The sequence below is a fragment of the Chrysemys picta genome, chromosome 6 (genome assembly GCF_011386835.1).
Source record: "Chrysemys picta bellii isolate R12L10 chromosome 6, ASM1138683v2, whole genome shotgun sequence".
Lineage (NCBI taxonomy): Eukaryota > Metazoa > Chordata > Testudines > Emydidae > Chrysemys > Chrysemys picta.
Genome location: NC_088796.1, coordinates 21,226,793 through 21,240,382, shown reverse-complemented (window position 1 = coordinate 21,240,382; position 13,590 = coordinate 21,226,793). Strand labels below are relative to the sequence as shown.

Here is a 13,590-nt window from a genome sequence, read left to right as displayed (position 1 = left end):
TATTAACTAACTTACAATTAAAAGGAATCTGTTTGGAGGAATTTAACTTAGTTATAGGGACTCTTGTAACACCATAGAACAGTTTCTTATTGCCGAGGAAATGATTTCAAGACCTGTACGTACTTCAGATGCATCTCCACTCTCCGAAGGCTCAGGCTCCAAATCCTCACTAATGTGTCTCCGAGAACGAAACCGTCTATGGGCTGCCTCTTGGTTTATCTGTCTGATGTTGTTGTCAGAATCAGATGCAACGTCACTGGATATTGTGGAAACGAGCAAGGATAGAGGGGAGAACAGCAAAACTATTAATCCTAAATTAACACATTGTAATTCAAGATGTTCTGTCCATCTACAAGTAATTAAAAAGGCACAATAAGATTAATTCTTATATCATAACTCTGTCAAAATATATTCAAACAGATCAACCCATAGTCCAAAGCAAATAAAACCTGAAGTCAATCACAAAACTTCTGTTTAAATTAAAACAGAGAACAACAGATTTTAGTACTCATTGCAACTATTCTGACAACTTTTGATACTGAGATCCTTTATATATAAAACCGGTAGAGCAGCTCACACTTCCATACACGACCCCACCATTGTGGGTGCTCGTGATCAACCAACTAGTCCTGCCCATGCTCTGGCACCAATTCAACACCAAGCACCCACCCCCTAGGAACTATGGCCAGCCTCCATGGCCTGCTGGGAATATTAGCAGGCAGCTCCTCTATGGAGCCATGAGTGTGCATCTGGTACAGTTCAGAAAATCCTGACACCTGTTCTTTTTGCAACAAAAGGGAGACCCTGGTGCACATCTACATGCCAAGCTGCAGCCCCTCTTCTGGGTCCTCCAGAACCTCTTATAGTGGTTCTGGTTGCACTTTCCCCCACACTTCCTCATTCAGGGACACCCCACTGGTGGCCCCACAAAGTCATAAAGCCTTCTGGTGTGCTCTGCAACTGCAGGACCTATTTCCAGTCCCTTGTCCGGTCATGTATCTGGGAAGAATTCCCTGGGTGGTGAACACTGACTCCTTAGAGGATCAGAGGTGCTGCCTGGGGTTCTCTGCTCAGCATCCCCTTCTGGTTCCTTCATTTTTAACTTTGGACCTCACTCCCATTCCTGTTTTTTTTCATTTGTAGCTCCAAGAATTCTTTTGTGGCCTGGGTTCAATGGTTCTGCCCCATTGGTTGAGGGAATGGGCCTTTAGCTCTGCCTGTCCCATTAGCTACAATAGGTTCCCCACCACTGCACATCATTTCCTGAGCTAGGAGGAACCATCACAAGAGCTAAGATGCTACTTCCATCTCTATGCTTAAGTCAATCCTGGTTCTCTCTGATGAGGTTGCCAACAAAGGATGGTAGTTGTTACTGAGAGATTTTGTGAGATGGAAGCCTCTTCAGAAAAAACTGGCCTCAGACCACCAACTCATTTCACATAGATAAAGGACTGAATGTGTTATTTCAGGAAGTTCAAGGAGCCACAATCAATACTTTGGGGTAGATTTCCTGCTTTGCTCTGCCCCCTTTGCACAAAGTAAAAATTAAGTAATTTAATCACATGGTGCTCCAGCAATTTCTCCCCACCCCCAACATGCTCCCTGCACCAGGGACTGTGGAGAGGGGGACAAAGGAAACATATTTTGGCTCTGTGCCTGCTAGAGATTCCCTCCTGGGGAATCACCAACGAGAAATGCAAGTGGTTGGGAGTGAAAGCCACCTATAATTCCCCTTTTGGGGATCCCCAAGCAGGCACAGGCTCACAACAGCCAGTTCCTACACCTCTCTCCCCTTCAGGCCTGATGCATGGAGCATGTTGGGAGTAATGGGGAGTTGCACTTATGACCTGAGGCTTGAAACTGTAGCCTTCCAAGGCGATCGTGTTAAGAAAAGAAGTTTCTTCATAACCATCACTTTCAATAGCTACAATTTACAGCCTCAAGGGGCACAAGTGATTTATAGGCCACACACCACAAATCCAGACCCTAGAACATTCATCACCACATTTCCTCATTACCTGAATAGGCTATATTTGGAACACTGACCTGTGAGTGAGATGATACACAGCCTACTAGCAATCACATGAGCCACTAGGTTTCCTACTTCTGTTTCATAAATTCAAGAGCTTAAGGCCAGAAGGGACTGTTATAAAGCACAGCTTCCAGAAAGGCTTCCAGTCTTGATGTGAAGCTATCAAAAGATGAAGAATCTACCACTTCCCTTGGTAGTTTGTTGCACTGATTAATCACCCATTATAAAAATTTGTGCCTAAATTTCTAATTTAAATTTGTCTTCCTTCCTTCCGCTACTAGCCCTTCATTCTTATTATTTGCCTTTCTCCGCTAGATTAAAGAGCATTGTAGGACCCAGTATTTTCTCCCCATGAAGGCCCTTATATACTGCAATCAGCCAATCAAATCAATCTTTTTGATAAGCTAAACAAATTGGTCTCTTTAAGTCTCTCACTCTCAGGCATTTTCTCCAGCCCTCCAATCCTTTTTATGGCTCTTTTCTGTATTCTCTCCATTTTTCAATGTCCTTTTTAAAACATGCACACCAGAACTGGCATCAGCACTGGTCTCATCAATGAAGCATACAAAGGTAAAATCACCTCCCTACTTCTAATTCCCCTACTTGTACATCCCAGGATCACATTAGCCCTTTTTGCCATAGCATCACACGGGGAGCTTCTGATCAGTTGTTTATCCTCTATGACCACTAAATCCTTTTCAGAGTCACTGCTTTCCAGGATACAGCCCCCCGCCCCCTCACCATTCTGTAGGAATGGTCTGCATTCCTTGCTTCTACATGTATGACTTTGCATCTGGCTGTATTAAAACTCATTTTGTTTGAATAGGCTCAACTTCCCAAATGATCCAAATTGCTCTGTATGACTGCCCTGCTCTTGTCATTATTTACTACTCTGCCAACCTGTGTGTCATGCGCAAATTTTATTAGCAGTGATTTTACGTTTACTTCCAGATCATTTATGAAAATGTTAGATAGCATTAGGCCTAGTGCTGGGCCCTACGGAACCCCACTAGAAACATCCCCATTTGATGAGGATGATTCCCCACTGACAACTATTTTTTGAGATCCGTCAGTTAGCCAGTTCTTAATCCATTTAACGTGTTCTTTACTGATATTGTATTATGCTATTTTTTTAATCAGGTTTCTGTGCAGTACTAAGTCAAATGCCTTACAAAGTTTCAATATACACCTTTACCCCGACAGAATGCTGTCCTCGGGAGCCAAAAAATCTTACCGCATTATAGGTGAAACCGCATTATATTGAACTTGCTTTGATCCGCCGGAGTGCGCAGCCCTGCCCCCCCGGAGCGCTGCTTTACCGCATTATATCCGAATTCGTGTTATATCGGGTCGCGTTATATCGGGGTAGAGGTGTATTACATCTACCCAGTTATCTTTATCAACCGAACTTGTACTCAAAAAATGAAATCATGTTTGTTTGACAAGTCCACAGCGATAAGACAACTGAGGACAGCCCCATCATTCAGTATATAACATCCCAAATTCCATTATAATCAGTTGGTTTTAAAAGCGATGCAAAACATATAGAATAAAAAGGCACAATATCATGTTAATTATTACAACTGTTATTGTTAATAAATATATAATCTAATTAGAAATCACTGTCTGCATAAAAATATTAGTATCCAAATCTCTAACTAAGAGGAAACCTAGAAATAAACAGTAGGGTTTTAAGAAATGTAGACAACACAGATTTACATAATTATGATAATAAATATAAATTAATATTCAAAAGATGTTACTGTAATAATTATCCCATCGTGGAAGAAGAGTAATTACATGTCAAACAGCAAAATAAATGTAGGTGTTTGACTAATGTTTGATTTCAGTACAGATCTTACCTACTCAATTATGCATGGCCTACCGTATTTTGTAACAATAAGAAATGTAGAATTAAGAACATGAAAGGATCTCTGCCATCAGTAGAAGTTTACATAAATTACACATTTTGGTGTATATTAAAATCTCTTAGCAAAGTGAAATATTTTTAGCTGTATTTAAACTCAAAAGGTATGATGCAGATTTCTCTTTCCTCTTTTACAGTTCCTCTTGTAAGCACACTCTTATCAAATAAACAATCTATCTAGTCAGCAGAGACCTCCCAATAACCTGCAATATGCCCCTAATAGCCTTGTTGGTACCAATTTGTGTTAACTATTATATGGGTATGATGGAGTTAGAATAATACTGTACTGCTGTTCACACTTTATCCACAATACATATATGTACATAATATGCAAGCTTTTTATATATACACATGGAAGCACAAATAACTTATCTATAATGGCACAAAGCTAATATGGGTATCTTGACACCTAGACCACACATGAATAAAACTGGAGAGTTCTTGAACCCTCGTAAGGAGATACGGCTCTTTGTATAGGGGCATTTTCCAATAACCATACAGTTCCTAATACCTTTTGTGACCCCTCTATTCCCCCAATATTTAACGCAACTACCAAATCATTTACAGATATTCATATGTGAGGTTCAAGAAAAGCTGACAGAACATTAAAAACACTGAGAGCTTCTTACCATAAGTCCCCCTGCCTTCAAATATTGTAACACCATTAAGAAAAATCTATAATTTACTATCAGAATTAATCAACAGCTATTAATAAATGCACCACCACTGAAGCCAGTGTCTCTAAGCTTCAATTGACATCTATAAAGAAGGGGAAAACTGAACATTACAGAAATAAGATGACAGTTTGAAAATTCCTACTGATTGGTGACCTACAAGGGCTCTTCCTTACTTCAGGATCTCTACAAATGTGTGTCAGGCGCGATGTCATCGTACTGAGTAAGCTGGGCTTTTGAGGTGACTGCCTGAACTTCAATTTCAGCACAGCCACTGTAAATTATCTAACTTGGCAGGCCAGAGAACACCCCTAAGGCAGGCTGCATTGTTTCCTTCTGTAAATTTCCCCAAGGCTCTTCCAACTCTAGTACGTGTCAGATTTTGCCTTTCAATGTGAGCATACCTCACACTTGCGAATGGGAGTTGCATGAGAAATGTCATATGCATACAAATTATAAAGAGGAAAGGTAAGCAGAGATCTAGGTTGTATGGTTACTATGTAAATATATGTTAACAAATTAGTCAGTAACAAATTACAGTTAGTCAGTGAGGCTCAATGAAAGTGGAAGTCAGTCTGCCTTTATAAAAACTGAATTGTGAGAGAAAGTCTAGGTTAAAACAAAAACAAAAAACAAAACAAAACAAAAATTCCTCTTTTTGACCAGATGGGAAATGTAAACCAACACCCTGAAGCAGCAAAACTAATTACAACCAATTCTGTTCAGTTAAACTTGTTCATTAAGTCTATTTTAAAGAGATAACATGTATATGGAGGGCTCAACTAGATTACCCTCTAGTTTGTTAACATAGGTTTTCTAATTTCTACAATTTGCAGTCAGTGGTACAAGGGCCTAATTTAGGTGATCCCAAGGCAGGATAGGGTATTTCACTATGTGCCCAATCCTGCTGAACATCCTTACCATCTGCTAAAGCCAATAAAGAGTTGAGAGCATTCAGCAACATAAAGAAAACACTTAACACCTTGTAGAACCTGTCTCTATGGGTCTGATCCAGCATCCACTGCAGTCACTGCAAAGACATCCATTGGCTTCAGAGGATTCTGGATCGGGCCCTATGTGTTTAAGGAATCACCTGGTTTCAAACTGGGACTATTATATACAGAAAACACTCCTTTTTTCCTGAGCCCATGTCCCTGTGGTAATGAATACCTATTGAAGTGTTTAAGATTTTGTATGTGCTTGGAGATTGTCTCATATAAAAAATTTGATTAACTCCAGATGTGTCTAAAATAGTAAAATGGTCTAGATGTTTGTTTCATTAGCTCCCACACAGTTTTTAAAAAAAGAGAATACCACTTTTTAAAGGAGTACAATTTCATCTCCAAGTGAAGGACCTTAGCCTTTAATTCTCAACTAACTAGAGTGGTTTATGAAAAAACAAACAACCCACACACTCAGACCAAATTATATTCCCCGATATTTATCTCAGTTAACATCAAATTTACAACTAATCTGTTATTGTAAAGAACAACGTATGAACATACCTCATAAAAGTCTTTAGGTCTTTTGTTTTAAGATTTGTTCTGCCTACTGCCTGGGATATCTATTGTGAATTCATAATAATAATACTTGTTTGAAAGAATAACCATCCTTACTCATAATCTTGCATGTTCCATCAATTTATTGAACTGCTCTGATACTTACATTAAACTTGGTCGGTGCCACTGAGTTGTCCTGTTGTTATGGTTGACATAGTAAGTACGTCCCAAATTGTCCACTTTTTCTTCCCATCCAGGAGGCAGTGGAGGAGGTGGTAACTCCTCTTGATGATGAGATACAGAGTCATTGGAGTCAACCACCTCCCATGCACGCTTAGGAATAAAAAAGAATTATAAAACTTAAGTTAAACAAAAGTTAAATTCCTGTGGATTTGGGGTATAATGTTTTCTTATATTTAAAAGTTTCTGAAGTGATGGATTAAGAATTAAAATTAAGAATAAAATTCAAATGGAATGACACAGAACCTGTCCCACTGATATACAACATACCTCATATCTTGGCAAACAAAAGAAAGTCAGTATAAGCTTTTCAGATTGTAGAATGTATTTAAACTCTCTCAATAACACCTCAATGTTAGCAAGTACTTTGTATAATGCTAACAGACACTGTGTTATAGTAAGCTCACTTCTCAACAGAAATTAGCCCCGTGAATTGTCCAAGTAGAGGAGAAGATGGGAAGTTAAAATTTATTTTAAAAAAATTAAAAAAGTATGCTTTGTCCTTTTCCCAACCCCCTAGTAAATTACTTTTCTTAGAACTAGCAAAGAGCCCTGTACTTGTGTCACTAGCTGTCAATATGGGTTCTTTCTCGATTATGCTTCATCCTCAGTACAAGATTCTGTACACCAAATTCTACCCCCATTTGAATCTAAAAACCTCCTCTTACTCCTAGTCTGCAACTTCCCCCCCAGTTGCACATGTGCAAAGTTATGCTTGCGCTTAAGCACTTTACTTAAGTGAGGCGTAAGAGCATTCCACTCCCATTGACTTCCACTGGAGTTGATGATGCTCACCTTCTCAGGGTTCACGTTCAGAGTCCTGTAATATCAGGACCTTGCGTGAGCCAGAAGGAGATCCAGCTCACAAAGTAAAGAGATATAAAAGCATATTTTAACTAGGCAGATGGGGCTAGATCCACAAAAGGACTCAGGTACCTAACTGCCACTTCAGACATCTAAGTCCAACTTTTCACAATCACAGAGATCCTCAAAGCCTGCACTCAGCTGCCCCTGCTCTCTAGGTGCCTAAAATCCTCAGGTGTCTGAGTTTCCAGCATTAAAGTCTCCCAGGTGCCTAAGTTTCTGCCAATGAAGATCCATGCAGCTGCCTCTGTCTAGGCGCCCAAGCGCCCATCTCATGCATAAGCCACAGCAGGATCCTCAAACTAGGCATTCCTTGGCTTATCTTGCCTGCAAGGCCTGATCTGGTAGGCACGCTCTGAGCATGCCTAAACTCACACAAAATGGCCTGAGGAGTGGGAGTGGGAAATGGCCTGAGAGGGACAAGGGATTTGAACTTGGATTTCCCACTTCCTCCCTTAAGCACTGAACGATGGGATATTCTGATGCGGCGCTCTCTCAGTCTCTCTTGTTGAAGCTGTTCCACTGTGTATAAATAATTAAATGTGAATTGGGCCAGAAAGAGTGAGAATGATTCTGAAGTCCAGTGGTTAGGGCACCCACCTGAGAGAAGGGAGACCCAATTTTAAATCTCTTCTCCTCACCATGCAGAGGGGGGAATTTAAGCAGAGATAAGTCCCTTTAAAGGACTGAGGACATACCCTCTCCTTGGAATTTTCAACTGGCCAGCTAAGATGGCTCCCTGCTCAGCATGTTGGCTTGTGTGAAGCCCAAACACTTCACATACATTGTTTAGAGCGCCTAGGTGCTTAACTCAGGGGTGTGAATTCCACTGGATGGCAAGGCACCTAAAAGTTAGATGTTGCAACACTGAGCATTGCAACGTGTAAGTCCCTTTGTAGATCTAGCCTAGAATGACTCTGAATACAAAACAGAGACAGGGAGCAGAGACGTTGAGTAAAATAGTGCAGTTTTTTATACATTGAAAAGTGACTGAGGGATCCATCTATCAAACTTGTTTTATAAATAAAATGTACTTAACCTTGTAAATAATTCATTAACCACACAGTTACCACTGCTTTTAGGAACATATTATTTGAGGTGTCTCTTCAAATTCCTGTGTAGGTGAATAATTACTCTATTTAATCATTTTGCCTTATGTAATATTTTGAGACATATTTTAGATTTTATAGCGACAGCTTCAATACACTAATTGTAAATTCATCAATAAATATTTCACTCCTATAATTTTTTTGAAAAAAAGTTATTTTTTTAAAAACAGGTGTTATGTTAATTTCCAGAAAATGCAGATATGCTTTAGAGGTCTTCCCCCTAACCCCCACTCTTAGAGAGAGAGAAACACACAGACAGACAAATATTTTAGGATGAGATACCGCCAAAAATTTTACTTTTTAGTAAAACAGAGATTATTGTCACAATATGGATATATGACAACTGCAGACTCATGGTAAAGTAAAACAACAGTTGGGCTTTAACTAACATCCACTGTGAGATCTAATTGAAATTAAGCCTAACAAGACAAGAGTTGAGAATGTTAGAATGTTATATAAATTTACTGCAAGGCAATTGCTGTGACTGAATGAGTTTTTACACTCTGCACAGTCAGTCCTGCCAAGAAAGTAACAATGAAAAATGCATGAAGACAGTTGATGCAAAGTAATCCTTCTAAAGGGAGACTTATCTAATGCATTCTATCATGTTTATGCCAAATATAAAATACTTGGATAGATTTTTCTGAAGGTTTTTAACTACTGAGTAATCTGCAGAAGAGGGAAAGTATTCAAGAGGGGATAAAAGAAAAATCATAATAGAACTACTGTAATTGAATAAGGTAGAATTTCAGAAACACTTGCAAGAGCTGGTGTGTTTGCAAAGGTATAGAGCAGGGGTCGGCAACCTTTCAGAAGTGGTGTGCCAAGTCTTCATTTATTCACTCTGATTTAAGGTTTCGCGTGCCAGTAATACATTTTAATGTTTTTAGAAGGTCTCTTTGTCTAAGTATATAATATATAACTAAAGTATTGTTGTATGTAAAGTAAATAAGGTTTTTAAAATGTTGAAGAAGCTTAATTTAAAATTAAATTAAAATGCAGACACCCCCCCCCCCCCCCCAGACTGGTGACCAGGACCCAAGCAGTGTGAGTGCCACTGAAAATCAGCTCGCGTGCCGAAGGCGGCACGCGTGCCATAGGTTGCCTACCCCTGGTATAGAGCATCAGTACCTACATCAATAGTAAGAGGGAGATTAATTTATTACCAAAACAAACATTATGATAATCATAACTACATGTCCCTCTTGCTAGGCTGGACCGATGCTTAGGAGGGTGGAGATCTGACTGGACACCACAAAGCAGATGAAACCACACTCTTGATCATAACCTTGATAGCTTCATGAAAAAAACTGACTTTGAAATTCTTAAACATCACATCCACCATAATCTCTCCACTGCTGAGGACAGCCATACAGGCCCTGAAATCTAGCCACAAGATAGTGAACAAACCAGCAGACAAAGGGGGCACCATTGTAGTCCTCAACCGTGATGACTACATTAACAAGGCCAACCGATTACTTTCCGACACGATTTACTATAAAAGAACTCAAAGAAGACCCCACACCACAATTTACCCTGGAATTTAAGGATATCATCAAATCTTGCCCCAAACAACTCAAAGAGAAACTCTGCAAACTCATCCCCCAGGAACCTTCTACGTGCTTCCCAAGATACACAAACAAGGGAACCAGGCAAACCCATCATATCTGGCCACAGCATCCCCACCAAAGAAATATCGGGATTCACAGAAACCATCCTCAAACCACCCGCCACACAGAGAGTCAGCTTCTTGCAGGACACAAATGACTTCCTCCACAAACTCCACGACATTAACAACCTGCCTCAGAACATCACCCTTACCATCACAGATGTCACTTCCCTATACACCAACATCCCCTCACAATGATGGCATAGCTGCCTGCCTCAAATATTTACTAGACAATGGACAACCCTCAGATATCCATCCCAAACACATCACCAAACTCATCCGTTGCATCCTCACCCATAATTTTAAATTCAACAACAAATACTTTATTCAAACCATGGGAAAAGCCATGGGCACTAGGATGGCTCACCAATATGTCAAACTCTTCATGGGCTACCTTGAAGAATTTCTGGAGAAGTGCATCACAAAACCATGATATACCTGAGATACATAGATCATATTTCCATCCTCTGGACAGACGGCTTAAACTCCCTCATAGATTTTCCACAACAACTACAACAACCACTGCCCATCCATTCAACTTTCTCTGGTACATCCCCACACTAGCATCAACTTCCATGGATCACCACATCTATCTTCATAGAAACAGTAGCCACACCAAACACATCAAGAAATCTGTTATCTACAGCCAGGCACTCAGATACCACAGATTATGCTGAGGAGAAAGTCCGGGATATATATACCTGAACACACTTAAAACCGCCTTCACCAAACAAGGACACCCCACCAGAGAAGCAGAACCCATCATGAAATGGGCCACCCAAACACCTCAAGAGAACCTGCTTCAATACAGAAATAAAACCCCCTCTGATTGCGCACCCCTAGATGTCACCCTCCCACCCCACTCCCCCACCCCCCGCCACTGGAACCCCTACAAGGTATCACCAAACAACTACAACCAATACTCGATGGGGAACGCATCCGAAAGAAATCTTCCCTTAACTCCCACTTCTGGCCTTCAAACCACTTCCAAATCTCTCCAAGATCATCATCAGAAGCAAGCTCCCCACAGATCAGGACAAACCAATTCAAAGCGGCACCAGACCCTTCCAGAACAACACATGCAAAATCTGCAGACAAATCTCCACTGCTGCAATGATCAACACATCCCACAACACACCTTTTCAAGATCCAAGGATCCTACGCATGCCTACACATGCCTCATCCAGTGCACTAAATACCCCAATAACAACTATATGGATGAAACCAGACAATCACTATGCTCTTGAACGAACTCACACAGGAAAATGATAAAAGACAAAAACACCCCATCACGTGTGGGTGAACACTTTTCAGAGAGCGATCACTCTATATCGGACCTCTCACACTTCATCCTCAAAGGAAACCTGCACCACACTTTCAAAAGACAAGCCTGGGAGCATAATTCATTACTCTGCTAGACACTAAAAATCATGGATTCAACAGAAACACTGGATTTATGCTTATTCCAACAATCTGCAACCCACTAACCCCCTCTTTTTGTCCTATGACTGCAGAGGTGTTAATGGGCCATTCTACCTTGAATGGTCCCTTACAATATGTGCTAACTATTAATGTATTAAACAGTCTGTTCCACCTTGCATTTAGCTGTGATGCTGGGAGTAACTCTTCCAGACCGGAAGAACAACTTTGTGTGGCTCGATAGCTTGTCTTTCTCACTTAGGCCATGTCAGCGCTGCAGTGATGCAGATGTGGTGAAGAGACTCTATGCCAATGGGTGAGAGCTCTCCCATCGGCATTAAAAAAAAAAAACCATCTCCGCAAGTGGCAGAAGCTTATGCCGGCATTAATTTATGTCACGAAGGTTGTTTATTATTACTGTCTCACTACGGGGTGGAGGGACAGATGACACTAAGGCTGGATCTACACCACAAACTTACATCAGTAGAACTATGTTGCTCAGGGGTGTGAAAAATCTACACCTCTGAGCGATGCAGTTATACCGACCTAACCCCCCTGCGTAGACAGCGCTATGGGAGAGCTTCTCTTGTCGACATAGCTACTGCCTCTTGTGGAGGTGGATTAACTAAGCCCATGGAAGAAGCTCTCCCAGCGGTGTTGTAGCATCTTCACTGAAGCGCTCCAGTGCAGCTGTGCCACTGCCGCTTTTTAAATGTAGACCTGCCCTGAGGGTATGTTTGAGCTAGCATGCTAAAAATAGCAGTGTAACTGGGGGGTAGGGCAGGTAGCTTCTCAGGCTAGCCACGTGAGTACACACCTGCCCAGACCACCTGGGTACAAACTTGTGCAGCATGGCCCAAGCCATCACCCGCGCTACCCCCAGCTACATTGCTACACTGTATACAGGGAGTCAGAACTTTCCCTGAAGCGGAGACAGAACACATATATGTAAGAGGGGAAGAGAGAGAGCACGTATGCAGGAAGAGTGTAAAACTGTCAGATAAAGAGGAACATAGGAATCACCATATTGGATCAAACCCATAGTCCATTCAGTTCAGTGTCCTGTCCCCAACAATGGCCAGAACCAGATGCTTCAGAGGAAGAACCCTGCAGTAATCAGATGAGGAATAATCTATCCTGCAGCATAGGTCTCATCCTGAAGCACAAGGTCTAATATTCCGTCCAAAATATTTGTTGCCATTGATTATAATGCTGCATATTCTTGATAGTCATATAATGTCCAGTCCCTTTTTGAATCTTGTTAAATTCTTAGCCTCAATGAGTTCCTGTGGCAATGAGTTCCACTGATTAGTCACATGTTGTGTGAAAAAGTATTTTCTTTTACCAGTTTTTAATTTTCCACCTTTTAACTCAATTTAATGCCCATTGTTCCTGTATTATGAGATAGGGAAGAGAGGGAGAACAGAAGTTCCTAATCTATCCTTTCTAGATTACTCATTATTTTATATACTTTTATCATGTCCACTCTTTTTCATCTCCTTTCTAAGGTTAACATTCCCAATCCTTTTTCACTCTTTTCATATGGGAGTTTTTCCAGCCTTTTGATCATTTTTGTTGCTCTTCTCTGAACCCTCTCCAGTTCTGCATTATCCTTTTGAGACTGAGTAACTAGTTCTGAACACAGTATTCTAGGTAAGGCCATACCATTGATTTAATATAAAGGTATAAAGACATTCTAATGTTTCAAGTGTTATTCCCCATCCCATTTCTTATGCATCCTAACATATAGTTAGCTTTTTTGAATGCAGCTTCACATTGGGCAGAGATGTTCACTGAGACAATACAATGATGCCCGGACTCCAGAAAAGGAAGACAAGTGCAATGGGGAAAGAAGGGGTAAAGGGATACAATAGAAGAAAAGAGTGAAAAAGTGAGAGAGAATGAGAATGGTGGATAGACAACACAGTGACGGAGTAAGATGGAATGAGTGTGTGGAAGTAAAGAGGAAATGAGAGCAAGGAGGAAGTAATGGGAAGGAGAGTGAGAACATATTGCACCAGGAAAAATGAGAGGAACAAGGAAGTAGAAAGATGAAGAGAAGTAGTGGTACTTAAAATTGGCCACACTTTATATTAGAGTTCCTTGAAGAAATAGTTTATAAAGGGATAATAAATTAGTAAATGTTTTAATCAATTG

At 40.6% G+C, this 13,590-nt stretch overlaps 1 protein-coding gene across 32 annotated transcripts in view; it reads right to left on the bottom strand.

Annotated features, from left to right (window-relative positions):
• Positions 1 to 13,590, bottom strand: part of NEDD4L (NEDD4 like E3 ubiquitin protein ligase) — a 348,035-nt gene that overhangs the window by 68,520 nt on the left and 265,925 nt on the right. For all 32 annotated transcript variants that reach the window (XR_010602120.1, XR_010602118.1, XR_010602116.1 and 29 more), the window contains 2 exons: positions 6,299 to 6,465; positions 124 to 256 (listed from right to left, as the gene is read on the bottom strand). Coding sequence is in view for 27 of the 32 variants with exons in the window: in XM_065598800.1 (XP_065454872.1) it covers positions 124 to 256; positions 6,299 to 6,465 (300 nt within the window). In the remaining 5 variants the exon portion in view is untranslated. The remainder of the gene's footprint in view (positions 1 to 123; positions 257 to 6,298; positions 6,466 to 13,590) is intronic.